Source organism: Leopardus geoffroyi, chromosome C1 (genome assembly GCF_018350155.1).
Source record: "Leopardus geoffroyi isolate Oge1 chromosome C1, O.geoffroyi_Oge1_pat1.0, whole genome shotgun sequence".
In the NCBI taxonomy this organism is placed as follows: Eukaryota; Metazoa; Chordata; class Mammalia; order Carnivora; family Felidae; genus Leopardus; species Leopardus geoffroyi.
In genome coordinates, this window is record NC_059328.1 from 221,867,961 (window position 1) to 221,886,614 (window position 18,654).

At 55.0% G+C, this 18,654-nt stretch overlaps 1 protein-coding gene across 5 annotated transcripts in view; it reads right to left on the minus strand.

Moving 5' to 3' along the window:
- THAP4 (THAP domain containing 4) overlaps positions 1-18,654 on the minus strand; it is a 43,520-nt gene that overhangs the window by 13,557 nt on the left and 11,309 nt on the right. For 3 of the 5 annotated variants that reach the window (XM_045482031.1, XM_045482030.1, XM_045482032.1), the window contains exons 3-5: positions 3,204-3,363; positions 2,145-2,254; positions 1,249-1,352 (exon numbers count right to left, since the gene is read on the minus strand). In XM_045482031.1, coding sequence (XP_045337987.1) covers positions 1,249-1,352; positions 2,145-2,254; positions 3,204-3,363 — 374 coding nt within the window. Of the gene's footprint in view, positions 1-1,248; positions 1,353-2,144; positions 2,255-3,203; positions 3,364-12,405; positions 12,631-12,686; positions 13,232-14,839; positions 14,922-18,654 lie in introns of those variants that run through there. The other 2 variants (XM_045482035.1, XM_045482034.1) reach the window with 2 other exon arrangements.

An 18,654-nucleotide genomic window follows, 5' to 3' on the forward strand; every position in this document is an offset into this window, starting at 1 on the left:
AGAGGGGACCACGACGTCACCTGCCATGAAATGTCCAACACCTACATAATTACACAAGATTATAAAGAAAGAAACTTGGTGCCCCCGAAAGAGCGCAAACTAGACCTGAAACCATGGCAACACAGCCCCGAGCCGCTGTGTGCTGCTGCAGACGAGGAGGCCGCTTCTCCCCGGATTCATTCGTGCACTTGTGCAGCCCAGCACATACAGCTCATGCAGAGTGCTGAAGAATCCACCAAGGAAACTTAGAGAAAAGAGTATCGGGACCTACGTTATTGAACAATTTCAAATTACTATCAGTGAGGAGGCGGACAGACAGACGGACACTTCCTCTCCCATCTGTGGGGTGGGCCCGAGCCAGGCAGGACACTTCAGGTCTGTGGGGCACTGGTCACCACGTGTCTGTACACGGCATCCTGGGAAAACAAATCTGGGACGGACTAGGGTCTGAGTGTGAAAAGCTACAAGAGCGTGGGGAAGGGAGGGATGCTTGGATACTTTGATCATCTGAGCAGAAACAGCTCCCAGAGCCAGAACCCAAATCCAGACGCCATGGAGGGAAAGACCCCTGGAGGGAGCGACAGGAAAGCTCACAACAGGTGGTGGAGCACGGCACAAACCAAACTACCACGTGCCATCAAATGGGGACTGTGTCACATAAGCAGCAGACACAGGGGTACCAGCCACGCACACAGAAAGCTCCCGTAAATGACAACGCACACAACGCAGGCAAGGGCCGCGAACATCAAGTATGAGAGGAGACGTGGGGACGCTCCCTGCATCGACGAGTTCAACGTAAACACAGCCGAGATGCCGTCTTTGATCCGTCGGACTTGTGAGGGCCAGTAAGTCCGCGAGCAGCGCTGACGAAGGAGCAGCGAGCCGGGTGCCCTCACGCAACGCTGGTGGGAATGCAGCGGTCAAGAAAAGCAATTTAACGGAATCTGTCACAATTTAAAATGTGCCTTTGACCCAGCAATTCAATCGGGAGGAATCTCGCAAAAGCAGACAGCACAAACGCAGAAGGATGTGTGTGCCAGAAAAACGGCAAACCCGAGGCCCCCGCCCACTGGCCAGGGACCAGGTGTCTGAATGGTGGCACACCCCCACGTGGGCATGAGAAAGCACGGGCAGACAGGCTCGGTCAAGCAGAAAGGCAGACTTTAGGCCAAGGGAGGGGCCGTGACCCTGGCCCAAGTGCGTGACGGTGGCGAGGGCACCCGCGAGGGGACTGCGGTGTGGACTCACCTGCTCCACGTGGGGCTCCTTGGCGAAGGAGATCCTGGCGACGGAGTGGGACGTGATGCATAGCTCCTGCCCGTTCACCTCGCCCTCCTCCACCTCCACGATGCCTGTGGGACCGCCAGTCCTCAGTGTCCCGCCCGCGGCTTCCTATGCCGCTGCTCCCACCACCGGCCTTTGCACCCCAGGCTTCAACAGGTCTGAACTTTGAAGCCATCGAGGCAACGACCTGTCCCCCTGGCCAGCACAGAGACTCCCAGGCGTCGAGGGGGAAAGACTCACGGGTCCTCTTATAGCCGGGGCGGGGGGGGGGGGGGGGGGTCTGTGGAGGGTCATTCTCTCCGGGGGTGCCCTGACCCTGGCCCTGCCCTCGGCCCCATGAAAAAGGCCAGGAGGCATCCCCCTCCCGGCTGTTCGCTGCCCCCTCCCCACCTCCAGCTCACTACTGCTTTGGGCAGGCCCACCCCAAGTCGGGCTGGTTCTGACTGTCCACCTGCTTCTAGGAAGTGAGCCTCACTTGGACCAGTGAGCAAGGTTAAAGGTCAAGCAGGTGTGATTTGAGTAATTTCCAATTAATCAACCCTGTGAGCTATCTTAGGGTGGCCTGGCACTGGGGGCAGTGTGGACTTCCAGAGAACCTCGGGCCACGTGTGGGCCTCTTGGTCTGGTTCCCTCCACGCAGCCCCAGCCTACAGGAAACACCCGTGTGAAGCTCAGGGGAAAAGGGGACCCGCAGCCCCTGCCACCAGCTCCCTCCCGCCAGCCCCACTGGGCCTGTCCGAAGGCCTGATGCTTCCCAGAGGTCACTTGCAGAGTGGCAGGCGGGACGCAGATGCCACCTCTGGCGCTGGCCACCCCTCTACTGGCACGCGGGCAGGGGGCGGGCCGTCCAGGGACAGTACCTGTGTTCTGGGCGCTGACGAAGGCCACCTTGTTGGTGTCGGGCTTGAGGCGGATGAAGCCACACTCCCTGTGCATGGGCTTGTGCGTGTCCGGGTGGAAGGCGTTGAACCTAGCGGGCAGGAGGGTGAAGGCCCAGGTAGCAGATACCCCCGAGACAGGGCCAGGCTGCGTGCACGTGCCCGTCTCACTGTATGAAGCCCCCACCCACCAAATGTAAAATAAACAGCTTCTTGTTCATGCGGAAAATGCAGAGACACATAAAAGACACGGCCCAAGAGACACGAGAGGCCACGTGTGTGGCCCGGCTGCCAGGTACGTCAGGACTTTCTGTCTCCAACCCAGAAGCCACCCCTCCAGGTGCCACCCGCCCTCGGTCTCGTCTGTGTCCCCATCTTCCTGACCATCACGACTGATAGTGACCTTGATGACAGAAACTCGGTCTCCATAGTTTAGGCACACGCCTCCCGCAAGGCCCCTGCGTGCTTTTCGGTCCCACGTACCCCATGAGCACAGTCAAACCCCACCCTCACCCCAGGCTTTGCCTCTTGGGAGCTATTATCGTGCTCGGGGGTCCCACCAACCCCCACGTAAGACACAGCAGGCACGAAGTCAGGGTGCTGACAGAGGACCTCAAAGGCCGTGCGCTTGGCTGTGTGGCACGAATCTGAGAACCACAATACTAACCGCTTCTCTGAGACCTCACACGGCTCAGCTCAGGGGGGAGTTCTGGGAAAGGCATGTTCGTCATCTTATTCTCAGTGACACGGGGGTGGCTGGTCTCCATACAGGACCGCGGCAGGCACGGGGAACTTAACTGAGTGCCGGCACCACTGCTGGTGTGTTTGCATCAACACGCCCGAGGCTTTGTGGTCGGCCGCGCGTCTTCAGAAATGTGACCACCAGAAAGCACCTCGTTACCCACTGTGCGACCAGATTCGGGGCAGGGAGAGGGCGCGTCTCCGAAATACAACCAAGTTCCTTTGTGTCTTCCCACCCGGCGCCCGCCGCTCCGTCCCCGGCCCGGACCTGCTCTCGCACGCGGCCGGGGGCACACTTACGAGAAGTTCAGCACGGGCTGGCCCACGTGGGAGATGTACACCTCCTCCAGGTACCGGAAGGGCTGCAGCGTCGGGAAGGTGCCGGCTCCCGGCGGGTCGGACAGCCAGGTGCCCAGCATCCAGGACAGCGGCTCCACCACTGGGTTCATCGTGGGGGGCTCTGAGGACAGAGGGAAGAGGCGGTCAGTGGGCTCCGTGTCCACGCTCGGTGAGGGAGCACGCCCTCGTGCAGACAGCAGAGCTGGTGCCACCATGAATGCGCACCCGCCGGCCGTCGAGCCAGGGAGAGACAACAAATGTCATCTTGTCAGACGCAGCTCCCACACGGGGGAGACAGCAAGAGGGCCTGGGGGTGGGCGGGGCTGAGGCCAAGTCCAAGGAAGACAGGACCCGCGGAGGAGGGCTGCCCTGCGCCAGGCTGGCGGCAAGAAGTGGGAGCAGCTGTGGGTGGAAAACGGGGGGTCGCCCCTCTACCGTGGGAGCCCGCCCGGGCAGACACAGGTGGCCGGGGAAGGGTGGCGGGGGAAAACCTGCTCCTTCCCCCAGCTGGCCGGCTCCTCCCGGCCTCTGCAGACGGCCTGTGGACAGCTGGGAGTGAGCATGGCCATAAGACTTTCGTAGTTAGATGACCAGAGAAAAGTGAAGTCGGGACTTCGGCTACCACCTATGGTGGAGACCAGGAATAAAAGCTTCATAGTCAAAGGTCTGGAGCGGGACAGAGCAGACAAACACCCTGCCCACAGGGACACTGGTGTCCCACCGAGGGAAGAGAGCAGTCCACCAAGAAATAAGAAAAGGATGCTGAATGTGTGGCGAAAGAGGCGACAAGCCGAAAGGGGGTGGGGCTGTGTGGCATTTGAGCTTGAAACTTCGAGGGCGGAGGACGGCTCCCTGAGACGCGTGCAGAGGCCGCGGTGGGAGTGGGCCTGTGGCCGCTCCGGGACACGGAGGCTTCCCCAGGGCCAGCCGGGCCAGATCCTGGAGGACCCTGGGGAGGTCTGAGTGGGAGACGCGGGGGCAGCACGTGCCTGGTGGCGGAAGAGGGCGGCCTGGGCCCCGTGTCGCCGGTGGACAGGGCCAGATCCCAGGGGTGCCCTGCAGGGAGAGCCAGCCGCACGCACTGATGTCTGGGATGCAGGGCTGGCGAGCAGCGCCCGAGGTTCAAGGCATCAGGGACACAAGGGGAGAGCAAAGCTCGGATGGTTTGGGCCTGCGGTTCTCAGAATAAACAGAAATCGCTGTTTTTCAGCCAGCCAGCCAGCCAGCCAGCCACAGCCCCTGAGATGCTGTCCAGCGGACCCTGTGTCGCGTCCAGGGCAGCACTTGGAGCCACTGTCCAGGCCCCACCTGCTGGTCCAGTCCCCTCTGAGTGAGAGCAGTGCCCGCCTGGGCTGGTGAGCGTGGCCCTTCCCCTGGGCACATAGCCTAGGGTGGCGGTGGTGGAGCTGCAGCCAGGCCCCGTGGGGCGGGCCACACTCCTCTGCACCTGCCCAGCAGCCCCACCCCCACAGACACCTCCTGAGATGCGACCCCAAAGGGCAGGAGGCCCGCCCCTTCAGCCCTGGGATGAGGGGGAGGGAGACAGACAGGGAAGGACCCAGAGACGGAGGGAGGCAGACGGACAGACAGAGAGACAGACAGAAAGGACCCAGAGACGGAGGGAGACAGACGGACAGACACAGAGACAGGGAAGGACCCAGAGACGGAGGGAGGCAGACGGACAGACACAGAGACAGGGAAGGACCCAGAGACGGGGGAGAGACAGACGGACAGACACAGACATAGAGACAGACGGGGAAGGACCCAGAGACGGAGGGAGACAGATGGACAGACACAGAGACAGGGAAGGACCCAGAGACAGGGGAAGGACAGACGGACAGACAGAGAGACAGACCGGGAAGGACCCAGAGACGGAGGGAGACAGACAGACAGACACAGACAGACGGGGAAGGACCCAGAGACGGAGGGAGACAGATGGACAGACACAGAGACAGGGAAGGACCCAGAGACAGGGGAAGGACAGACGGACAGACAGAGAGACAGACCGGGAAGGACCCAGAGACGGAGGGAGACAGACGGACAGACACAGACAGACCAGGAAGGACCCAGAGACGGAGGGAGACAGACGGACAGACACAGAGACAGGGAAGGACCCAGAGACGGAGGGAGGCAGACGGACAGACACAGAGAGACAGACAGGAAAGGACCCAGAGACGGAGGGAGGCAGACGGACAGACACAGAGACAGGGAAGGACCCAGAGACGGGGGAGAGACAGACGGACAGACACAGACATAGAGACAGACAGGGAAGGACCCAGAGACGGAGGGAGACAGACAGGGAAGGACCCAGAGATGGAGGGAGACAGATGGACAGACACAGAGACAGGGAAGGACCCAGAGACAGGGGAAGGACAGACGGACAGACAGAGAGACAGACCGGGAAGGACCCAGAGACGGAGGGAGACAGACAGACAGACACAGACAGACCAGGAAGGACCCAGAGACAGAGGGAGACAGATGGACAGACACAGAGACAGGGAAGGACCCAGAGACAGGGGAAGGACAGACGGACAGACAGAGAGACAGACCGGGAAGGACCCAGAGACGGAGGGAGACAGACGGACAGACACAGACAGACCAGGAAGGACCCAGAGACCGAGGGAGACACACGGACAGACACAGAGACAGGGAAGGACCCAGAGACGGGGGAGAGACAGACGGACAGACACAGACATAGAGACAGACGGGGAAGGACCCAGAGACGGAGGGAGACAGATGGACAGACACAGAGACAGGGAAGGACCCAGAGACAGGGGAAGGACAGACGGACAGACAGAGAGACAGACCGGGAAGGACCCAGAGACGGAGGGAGACAGACGGACAGACACAGACAGACCAGGAAGGACCCAGAGACGGAGGGAGACAGACGGACAGACACAGAGACAGGGAAGGACCCAGAGACGGGGGAGAGACAGACGGACAGACACAGACATAGAGACAGACGGGGAAGGACCCAGAGACGGAGGGAGACAGATGGACAGACACAGAGACAGGGAAGGACCCAGAGACAGGGGAAGGACAGACGGACAGACATAGAGACAGACGGGGAAGGACCCAGAGACGGAGGGAGACAGACGGACAGACACAGACAGACCAGGAAGGACCCAGAGACGGAGGGAGACAGACGGACAGACACAGAGACAGGGAAGGACCCAGAGACGGGGGAGAGACAGACGGACAGACACAGACATAGAGACAGACAGGGAAGGACCCAGAGACGGAGGGAGACAGACAGGGAAGGACCCAGAGATGGAGGGAGACAGATGGACAGACACAGAGACAGGGAAGGACCCAGAGACGGGGGAAGGACAGACGGACAGACACAGACATAGAGACAGACAGGGAAGGACCCAGAGACGGAGGGAGACAGACAGGGAAGGACCCAGAGATGGAGGGAGACAGATGGACAGACACAGAGACAGGGAAGGACCCAGAGACAGGGGAAGGACAGACGGACAGACAGAGAGACAGACCGGGAAGGACCCAGAGACGGAGGGAGACAGACGGACAGACACAGACAGACCAGGAAGGACCCAGAGACAGAGGGAGACAGATGGACAGACACAGAGAGACAGACCGGGAAGGACCCAGAGATGGGGGGGAGACAGACAGACAGACACAGACATAGAGACAGACCGGGAAGGACCCAGAGATGGAGGGAGACAGATGGACAGACAGAGAGACAGGGAAGGACCAGAGACGGGGAAAGACAGACGGACAGAGTGAGCTGGGTTATGCTCTTTCTTGCCTCAAAATCTCTCTGGGGATCTCTCTGAGGGAACAGGGTTGGTAGGTGAGCATCATCACCTCTTTCAGAAAGGAATAGAAAACGACAACAGAGATAACTGAAAACCCTTTCCCTGGCCTTGGCTCTCAGGGAAGTCAGGTCACAGACACAACCCACGGCCACCAAAATGCGCAGGAGGGCTGTGTGGGGGCTGGGGTGGCCCTGGGACCCTGCCCGTGTTCACAAGCAGCAGGAAAGGAGCCGGGCCCCTGGCGGGTGCCACTGACCTTCGGGGACACAGGACCCCCCGCCCCCGCTTCATGAGCACCCTGCATTCCCGTCAGACTGTGCCAGCCGCGGGAGCCTGAGAGTGGACGTGGGGCCTGGAGCCCGAAGACTGAAGGAGCACTGACCCCCACCAGGGCCCAGAGGAGGCTGTGAGTGTAGGCTCTGCACACAAGTCTGCACGCACGGGTCTGTACCCAGTCCGTGCACACGGCTCTGCGCCCACGGGTCTGCGCACACGGGTCTGTACACACGGCTCTGCGTGCCCACTCTGTGCACACGGCTCTGTTCTCGGTGAAGCAACCACCTCCAGGAATAAATGCAAGAGTGTGGGAGAGAAGCGGCAGGAGAGCAGGAGAGGTGAAACTCCAGCAGAAAGAAGTCGGGAGAGACGCATCAAGAAGCTGGGAGTGGAGGTGGACGAGGACAGCATGCGACTCACGGCAGACACGCGCTACAGAGGACAATGAGAAGAGTAAAACGAAGACAAAGTCAAGAGGTTCGGAGACTTGGGCTGGGGGCGTGTGCAACATGCAGCCTGTGCAAAGACAGGTGGGGGGAGAGGGTGGGGGAGGGGGGAGAGACTATGGCGGGGGAAGGGGGAGGGGGACAGGGGAGGGGGGACCTGGGCCAGGCGCGAGTCCCACGGCTGGGTGTCCTCCTGTGAGAGGACGACACGCGTCCACGTGGCTGCCGTTCACAGCTGCTGCATGCGGAAACCTCCCAGCGGCTTCCGGCTGACGAGTGGGTGAGCATGACGTGGCACAGCCAGACGGGGGAACAGTATCCGTCATAAAAAGGAATGAAGAGGGCACCTGGGGGCTCAGTCCGTTAAGCGTCTGACTGTTGATTTCAGCTCAGGTCACGATCTCATGATTCGTGGGACAGAGCCCCACGTCGGGCTCTGCAGTGACAGCAGAGGGCCTGCTTGGGAATCAATCAATCAATCACACTCTCTCTCTCTCTCTCTCCCTCTCCCTCCATCCCTCCCTTTGCCCCCTCCTGCGCGTGCGTGCTCTCTCTCTCGTAAATAAACTTAAAAGGACTGAAGCACTGACAAATGCTACCACGTGGATGAACCAAGAAAAAGACCACGCACCCTGATTCCACTCATATGAAACGTGACAACAGGCGAGCCCGCAGAGGCCCAGAGCGGACCAACGGTTCCTCCACAGCAGCGTCCGGCAGATGCTAGTGCCACACTTACAAGATGCACGGGGAGAGTGAGCGTCACGGATTTTGTAGCTGCCACAGGTGTGTCTGACACAGCCGCTCACGGCCCCACGTGGACATCTGGAGGCGCTGGTCCACTGAGATGTGCTTTAAGGCTAAGACACACATGCATTTCAAAAACTCAGCACAAAAAGGACTTCAGACATCTCAGTAACTTTTAGGTTCCGATGGTTATGTACTGAAATAACGTTTCAGATGATATTGGGTTAAATAAAATATAGCATTAAAGTTCACTTCACCTGTTTCTCTTTACCTTTTTATTTTTAAGCAGGTTCCAGGCCAAACGTGGGACTTGAACTCCCAACCCTGAGATCAAGAGTCGTACACTCACTGACTGAGCCAGCCAGGCGGCCCTCTCTTTACCTTCTCAGTGTTGCTACAGGACAATTTCAAACCATGTCCGAGCTCACGCTGTGCTCCTGTTGGACGGCGCCGTGATGGATGGTCTCTACACTAACACTCAGGGATCTCTGCTACAGCGAATTCTGAGGATACCACCAAAGGACAGCCTTCGCCAGGCAGCCACAGGGAAGTGACAGCAAAGGGATTCCCAGAAAGTCATGGAAGCGTTCCCCAGGAGAACTGGTCCCAGGCGGTGGCCGCCCTGACCATGCCCGAGGTCTACCCCCGAGTGGCGACGTCACGGAGGCGGGCAAGCCAAGCACAGACCAAGTGGGGAAGGTTTTATTCTAAAAACATACGCCAAGGTACAATATAAAAAATAAGGCAGAGCTAAAGCCACACGTACCGGAACTCACCTACGAAAAGGAAAAGCTTTTCACACTGGATCACAGAGCAAGACCTTCAACTCTTGCTGCAAAGGAGAGATTCACCAGACAGAATCACTCAGAAAGGCATTTCAGAGCCAGGCAAAGGCGGGCCCGAGGGAAAGCTAGCATCGTGCTCCCGTGGTGAGGGAACATGAACTTCCACCCAAGACGCGTTAGAACAGTCAGAGCACGGCTCTCCAGAGCGCTCAGGGTCCCGGTCCCCGCGAAGACCCCGCGGTCAGGAAGACGCAGGTGACCAGCGGCAGCCGTGACAAAGCAGAAACTACTGATGACACACAGATGCTCACAGGAAGAAACCAGCAGGAACCGTGGTTCGCGTGGGTCCGAGAGAACAGCACGGCACGGAGGGCTCACTCCACACGACTAGAGAGCTAGTTCTGAGCGCGCGACGCTGTGCTCCGCACCCGAGACTGCAGAATCTCCTCTCCAAGCCTCACGAAAACTGACCTCGTAAATGGTCAGAAAGTAAAGAGAGCCCCCACCATGTCGCCCGACCACAGTGCAGCAAGGCTATGAAAACATGATCAGATTTCCCTCAAAAATGTCATGCCACAAAAGAGACCATGTACGTAATCTGCATTTCTATCTGCATGAAATTCTAGAATAGGTAAACGGGTGTGGGGTGGGGGCTGGGGCAGGAGGGTGTGGAGATCCGGGGACTCTGGATGATGGCGTCACACAGGAGTCACGGAGGGACACCCAAGGGCTGTTTTACTTATATTAACTGTACCTCAGTGAAAACATTCAGATGTGAAACTTCCACAAAGCAAACAAACATGAAAAGAAAAAAACAATCCGAGCCTGGGAACGCCTTCCCAGGACCTGTTTACTGTCACCACAGCACAGGTTCATGAGTGGCCAGGTGACTCCAACCTCAGCTGGCACTTCAGGGGGCAGCCTAGCCTCCCGGGGCCTCTGGTCTGTGCTGGCCGACTGCTGCCCACAGGGAGACAGCCTTCTCTTGCAGCTTGTTTTGGTGTTTTAAGAAAATCTAGAACTACTGACCTGGGGGTAACATACCCCAATTTCTGAAGATGCGTTTGAATGACAACAACCGCAGCTTACAGTGTGAGGTGTGGTTCGATGCGTCAGTGGTCAGGGCCCGGGCACGTGGACATCCTCCCGACACCCCTGCAGGGGCCCGGGGGTCTGCTGGGCCTCCTCCCCCCCGCGGGTGCTGGCCCTGGAACCACTGAAGGTGATCCTCGGAGGATCTGGGGGCTTTCTGCGTCAGCCCTCACTTGCCAGTAGGCAAGACAGGTGTCTGCACAAGCAATTCCGACAAAGTGACACCAGAAGCGGGGGAGGGGGAGAGGGAGGGAGAGAGGGAGGGAGGGGGAGCGGGGAGAGAAGACAGGAACAGCACACAGATGGAAAAGGTGCTCCGAGATCTTGTGAAGGGTGGGGGACGGGGGGGGGGGGGGGGGGCTGTGACCGCCCACCCAGCTAACGCAGGCAGACGCAGGCGGAGCCTGGCCCATCCCAGCAGCCCTGGACTGCACCCTCTCTACCTCTGGGGTGCTGATGCAGGGCCTTGGGACAAGACAGCAGCACCCCAGGTGGTCTGCTAGCACGGGTCTGGCCCGTTCCCTCTTTCCTTGGTGACGACGACTGCAGGCCAGAGCGCAGGTGCTGTGCTGTGGGGGCTCGGGCAGGGGACAGGGGACAGGGGGCCGGGGGGAGGGGCTGGAGTGGGTGACTACGGCTGGGTGAGGTGACACAGAGGGACAGCCTGCCCAGGGTGGGGACCAGGGAGGTGGGCTGAGGGGACTCCTACTGGAAGCCCGGAGGACAGAATCGCCAGAACCACCAAATGGGAAGAGGGGCTTAAGAGGTGATGCGGGCCAGGAAGAGTGGAGGAGAACAGGGATAGGTGGGCGGGTGCGGGTCAGGGGGAACGTCCAGCAGGGGCCGGTGTCCCAGGCTGGCAGCCTGGAGGGGGATCGGGGCCAAGGGTGGACATCACCCCAGGACAGGTCAAAACCCCCAGAGGGGTGGGCTCAGCAGGGTCACAGCACCGGGACCCGGGGTGAGAGGGTGTCTTCAGGAGAGCAAGTGGGAGAGACAGCTGAGGGTCTAACTTCTGCCTCTAACCAGTTCTGTGTAAACCCATTCAGTGGGCTTTGCAGCGGCGGGAGGGTGCACAGAAGGTCACGCAGAGCCTCCGTACGGGAGGCTCAGCAAGCCCTGGGGGAGACAAGACGCACTCAGACCCCCAGAACTCGCCTGATGGACCTGCAGAGGCTCCTCTGACGCGTCACATTCAAGTGGAAGGAAGCAGTGTTTCTTTGGCAACGCAAAGTTTCTGGAATGACTCTTCAAAGAAACACCATTTTGAGCAGCAGAAGTTAGAACCTGCGTGGAAGGTGCGTGCCATTAAGGCAATGCCAGGAGACTCTGGGTCGCCTCGCCCGGGGTCCACGACCAGCACGCACGTCCACCAAACCTCCAGCCCCAGGAGGCGTGGGACTCTGCCACGGAGAACCTAACTGCTCCGAATTAGGTTCTTCAAACGTAGTTCTCCTGGCTTCCTGGCCATTTGCTCTCGGCTGTGACGAATTTTAATCGAGTAAGGATGACGGGGCAGGCACTAACCCGCCGGTGGTGGGCGGGGGGATTCCACGCCTCCTGCCTGGTCTAGTGCCCCTGGACGCCGCCCCCCCCAGCACGGGGTGAGCCCGGTCCTCGGCACCTGCACCCCTGCCCACGGCCCTGCTGCCACCGTGTCTCCTCCTGTTTTCAATGAAGCGGTGCAGGGGACGACCAACAGGGAAATCCTAAGATCCAAATGTCAAGTTATCTGAAATATGTCAAAATCCATCCAATCACATCCTTAAGACTGGTGTCTTTCACTCCATGTAAATCATACTTCATCAGAAAAATGAAAGTAAGATAAACTTGAAAGTCAAACAAATGAGCATAAGAAGTAAGGGATTTAAGCCTATTTGCCACTTTCTACCTCTTCAAGTAAATCAGACAGGCTTTTAGTTTCATTTTTTTCTTCTTTTATTAAAACCTCAACCGAAATGCAAAAACAAAAATTTAAATCTTCTCCAAGAAATTTAAATTTTCGTTTGTTGGCCCAAGACAGCAAAAGCAGGCTTACCCATCACTAAGTTTTCTGAACTCCAGACACCGTCAAGGTTCTTCAAGGTTGTTCTCTGCCAACTGACGGAAACGTTTGCACCTGGTTACTAACAGCTTGGCAGGAAGGGAGTGCCAAGCCGAAGAGTGCATTCTGGGAAGTGTAGTTCCAGCCGGGAGAGGACAAGGACACCCGGAGGTGACCGAACTGGGATCTGGGAGGAGATCATTTCGGGGCTTAGGAAGGTGGGACCTGCCAGGGAGGAGTGGGGCCTCGGCCCTGCACTGCCTCCCCCAGGGGCCACGGAGGGAACCCATCCCTTTAACGGGGAAGCAGGCGGAGCCAGGCACATGGCAAAAGCTGTTTCTGTAAGTCACCCTGGAAACTCCTGATGCGTCCCTTGCATCTACCTCCTAGCGGGCCGGTGGACACTCATCTTGGCTCTGACACGGGTGCTCAAGACTGCTGTGCCTCCTGGCAAAGGTGTCAGCAGACAGGCCCCGGACCCCAGCGACAGGAAACAAGCGGACACGCTCGCTGGGGACGGACGCCTTCCTGGCGCCTCCCACCCTCCCTCTGCTTTGTGTTAGCAGACGGCAGTGTTTCCGACACCGGCTGCAAAGCACGAGAGAGGGCCCAGGCCGCCGTCGCCTGGCTGGCGCTGGCTGTCCCGGCGGAGCAGACACTGTCCTGGCCCCGTGACCGCTCGTACCGCACCTGCCCGGCGCCTCAGGGGAAGCTGTTCTTTTGAGATGGTGGCAAGGCCCTCACTTTATGACCCGTCAGATGAAAAGGTGTTCGCGCACACAGGGGAAAAAAGAAAGGACAGGAAATAGGGCAAACGTTCCTGTAAAATACAGAAAGACACAAAAGGAGACCAAGTAGTTATTATTTTTTGCGAGTATTATGGTTGATTACCTAGTTAACTCCAAAGCCTCAACAGAAAAACTATTAGAATAAGTGACTCTGATAAGATGGTTTGTTTTTAAAGTTAGCTTTCCTACATATTAACAATAACCAAATAACAGAGGGGGGAGATTCACGGTTCAACTCTGACCCGTAAAGAGCTTAGAAGCCCTAATTCCTGTCTTTACAACAACAAAAACATGGAACGAACTGAAAATCAGTGACTGCCTGGACCCATCAGAAGTAAGGTCCCAGTCTCCCAGAACTTGAAGGGACATGCTCACCCGGGGCAGATGTGAGCTGACAGGGACGCTGGATGACAACTGGGCAAGAGGCTGGAGCTGAACGCAGACAAGCAGGAGACGGTTTCCTGGGGGCCCCACGCTCCCTCGGGTCTCATTTCCAGGAACCCACCAAATTCTCACTGTGAGAAGCCAAGGAAAAAAAATCCCCTGGTCTCTCTCTGGCACTGCAAGGGGAGAGAAAGTTCTGACCGGAGCTCAGAGCATGCTCCAAAGGAAAGGGCTGTTGTGCAGTGCAGATGTCACCTGAGCTTTACTCTGCTGGGGACGGCTTCCCCCACGAGCTCCTATGGCCTTCCCCCCGCTGTCCCCACTCCAAGAGGACAAGAACGGGAAGGTCACAGCCCAGAAACACAGGCCACAGAAGAGGAACCCCACAGAAAGCTGACTGCAGAGTGTCCCCCTCCCCCACGCCCTCCTCAGGGCTCCAGCAGGTGAGGGGATCAGAGCAGAAAAAGCCGCAGGTGCAGGGGCTGGGAGGGAGTCCGGCAGACAAGCCCCAGGACCACAGTGGAGACGAAGCGTAAAGACAGCAGAGGAATCTGAGCCTGATGCAGGAGAGATCAGACACAACCCACCTGCCAGGCAGGCCAACTTGGCAGCTCAGGTTCCATTCCCATGTCCACCTTTTAGAATGATTATAAGCCATGCTAAAGGCAAGAAAAAATTCAGTCTGAAGAGACAACATCGGAACCTGACTCCGATAAGGCAGAGGTTCTGGAATCCTCAGACTCGGAATTTAAAATAACTATGATCCATCCGCTCAGGTTCTAGCAGAAAGAGCAGACAGCGTGCATGAACTGAGCTCTGTAAGTGGAGAGGAAGCTAACAAGGGTCCAAAGGAAAGGCTGCACATCCAAACCAGCGCGAGACAGGTGAAACCTGGGGTATCTGAGGTCCAGGAGAGAGCCAGCGAGCTCGAAGGCAGGCAGCAGAGACGTTCCACAGTGAGATGCAGAGAGCAGAAGGCACACAATACTGGGGGGTTGGGGACAATTACAAAAGATATGTGTATGCATCAAGGCAATGACAGCCAGAGGACAGAGGGAGAAAGTAGAAGAAATACATGAAGTAGTAGCTGAGAAGTTTTCAAAATTAATGACAGACACCAAACCACAGACCCAGGAAGCTCAGAGGACACCAATCACAACAAATACCAAAAAACCTACACCTGCGCATTTCATATTCAAACTGCAGAAAACCAAAGATGGAGAGTCTTGAAAGAAGCCAGAGGAAAGAACTCTTACCTATAGAACAAAATGGGGAAGAATCGCAGAGGGCATCTTGTGCAGGCAACAAGAGTAGAATTCCATGCCCAGAGACACTGTCCTTCAAACACAACACTCTACGTTAGTTGGGATTAAAATGAAAACTTAAAAGGCCCCTGGAGGGCTCAGTCAGTTGAGCCTCTGACTCTTGATCTTGGCTCAGATCATGATCTCACAGTTCGTGGGTTTGAGCCCCCCATCAGCCTCTGTGCTGACAGCCCGGAGCCCGGAGTCTGCTTTGGATTCTGTGTCTCCCTCTCTCTCTGCCCCTCCCCCGACTTTTCTGTTTTTCTCTCTAAAAAATAAATAAACATTAAAAAATTAAAAAAAAAACCAAAAAAAACCCAAAACACTGATTTCTGGGTGCCTGGATGGCTCAGTTGGTTAAGCGTCCGACTTCGGCTCAGGTCATGATCTCAAGGTTCGTGAGTTTGAGCCCCACGTCGGGCTCTGTGCCAATAGCTCAGAGCCTGGAGCCTGCTTGGGATTCTGTGTCTCCCTCTCTCTCTGTCCCTCCCTGGCTCACACTCTGTCTCCCTCCCTCTCTCTCTAAACAAACAAACAAACAAACAAACAAACAAAAACTAAAAAGTAAAGAAGAACTAAAGACAAAAACTTTTTCAAACAAAACTGGAGGGGATTCCTTGGTAGACATGCCCTATAAGAAATATTAGTTCTTCAGGGAGAACGATGAAACAGGTTGGAAACCTGAGTCTGTACAGACAAGAGCACTGGGGAAGGAATATGTGAAAGATGAAATCTTTCCTTTTTCTTCATTCACCCAACAGATGAATGTGTTCAGATTAATGGTAGTGAGCCCAGCACACGTGCAAGTGAAACGGAGTACCGGTTTTATAAGGGACGACACGGGGGTGACGGGGACGCCCAGGTCTCAGGCACCTGCGCTACCAGGGACGCGGCAATGTGTGAAAGTGGATGTACTTGAGTTGTAAACGTGGGGCGAAAACCCCAGGGCCCCCACGAACAGAGGTGCGGCGAGAAGTCAAGTCAGTGTGCTGAGAAAGGGACACAATGAAATCACACAAAATGCTCCATCAAGGCCAGAGAAGGTGGAAAAGGGGAGAACAGGTGGAAGTGGGAAGCAGCCACAAATTTGAGCGCTTAGTCCCACTGCAACAATTATCACTTCAAATGTGAACGGGAGGGAGAAGACAGTCAGGAGACTAGAAAACACCCAACTATATGCTGTCCATAAGAAGCCCACTTTAAGTATAAAGACAAAGACCAAAGGAAAGGGACAGAGAAACATCTATCCCGCTGACACAAATCAACAGGAAGCTGGAGGAGCAATGCTAATAACTTCAGAACAAAACAGACGTTAGGATCAGAAAAATTATCAGCGACAAAGAGGAACGTTACATGATAACAAAGGAGTCAATACTCTAAGACGACATAATAATCCCTAATGTCTATGTTCCTAACAAGGGAGCATTCAAACACATGAGACAAACGGACAGATCTGTAACAGGAAACACACAAATCCACTGTTACAGTTGGAGGCTTTGACACTCCTCTGTCAGAAATGCACACATCCAGCAGCAGAAAATCAGGAAGGACTTGGCCAAACTCAAGGGCGGCATCAATCAGCTGGATGTAAGTGACATCCGTATGCTACCGAAATAGGTGATGTCACATGTCGGTCTGATGCAGCTAAGAGATGCCCAGAAAGCTGGTAAGACATTACTCGTGTGTGTGCCTGCGAGGGTGTTTACGGAAGATAGGAGCCTGTGAACTGAGTGAAGTGGAGGGCCCTCCCCTAGGTGGGTGGGCACTGAAGGCTTGAATAGAGCAAAAAGGCAGAGGAAAGGTGACTTTGCAGTTAGAGCTGGGAGGTCTGCGGTCCTGGGACATCAGTGCTGGTCCAGGACTCATGCCCTCCCGCCGCCCCTCCATCCCCCAACAATTCTCAGGCTTTTGGACAGGGACTAGACTATGCCTTCAGCCTTCCTGGTTCTCCAATTTTGTCATTCTTAACCACGGGAGCCAATTCCTGTGATAAATTTCCTGTCGTGTACACGTATGTATACATACTGCTGGTTCTGTTTCTCTGGAGAACCCTAACAGGTCAGCGTGAGGCTAGGTTAGGATGCTGCTTCATCCAACAACAGCAGAACACTTAATCTTCTCCAGCTCACATGGAACATTCACCAAGACAGACCACATTCTTGACCATAAAACATATCTTAACAAATTTAACAGAGTAGAAATCATACAAAGTATGTTCTGAGACCACAATGGAATTAAACTGGAAATCAGTAACAGCAGTGTAGTTGAAAAATCCCGAAATATTTGTAGATTAAACAAGACACTTCTAAGTAACAGGTGAGTCAAGAAGGAGGCCTCAAGAGAAATAAAAAAATATTCGAAGTAAATAGAATGAAAAATATACCTTTTCAAATTTTTTTTTTTTTAAATTTTTTTTCAACGTTTATTCATTTTTGGGACAGAGAGAGACAGAGCATGAACGGGGGAGGGGCAGAGAGAGAGGGAGACACAGAATCGGAAACAGGCTCCAGGCTCCGAGCCATCAGCCCAGAGCCTGATGCGGGGCTCGAACTCACGGACCGCGAGATCGTGACCTGGCTGAAGTCGGACGCCCAACCGACTGCGCCACCCAGGCGCCCCTACCTTATCAAATTTTGTGCAGTGCAGTAAACGCAATCTTTAGAGGGAAATTTATAGCACTGAGTGAGTACATTACACAAGAAGAAAGATCTAAAATTGATAATCTAAGTGTTCACCTTAGGAAAGTCGGAAGAGAAGAACAATTAAGTTGAAAGCAAGCAGAAAAAAAAAAGACACCGATGAAATTGAAAACAGGAAAATAAAGACAACAAACAATAAAATCAACAACATCACAGGTTTTTCAGAGGATCCATAACACGGATAAACATCTAACCCAGTTAACTAAGAACAGAGAGACAGAAAGAGAAGACATAAAATGTCAATATTATAAATAAAAGAGGGCCATCACTACCAATCCTCTGAACATGAAAAGGTCAATCAGGGTTACTATGAAAAACTCTATGCCCACAGATTTGGTAACTCAGGTGAAATGGATGCATTTCTGGAAAGACACATACTGCCAAAATTCACCAAGGGAACTAATAATCTGAATAGGCCTACATCCATCAAAGGACTGAATCAATAATTAATAACCTTCCTAAACAAAGCCCCAGGCCTAGATGGGCTTATCAGTGAATTCCACCACAGAATTCAGGAAAGAGTTAATACCAGTTGTCTGCAATCTCTTAGAGAAGGTAGAAGCAGAGTGTTAACTCATTCTGTGAGGTGAGCCCTACCCTGACACCAACACCAGACAAAGACATACAAGAAAGGAAACTGCAGATGGGTATCTCATGAACACAGACACAAAAATTTTTAACAAGCATTTAGTAAACTGAATCCAAAAATATAAATAAATGAGTTATTCACCATGATAACACCCAACACCCATTCCTGATAAAAGTTCTATTCGATAATCTAGGAACAAATATTATTATTAGGAATAATAAACAACATCATTAACAAGACCCTACAGCTAACATCATACTTAATGGCGGGAAAGCAAAAGCTTTCCTACTAAGCTCAGCACCACTCACAGTCAGCATTGCACTGGAAGTCCTACTTGATGTAATAAAAAAAAGGAAATAAAAGGTATACAGATTGGGACAGAAAAAAAAACAAAACAAAAACAAAACAACCATCCGTGTTTGCAGATGACATGACTGTCCATGTAGAAAATCCCAGAGAACTCACAAAAAACTCCAGGA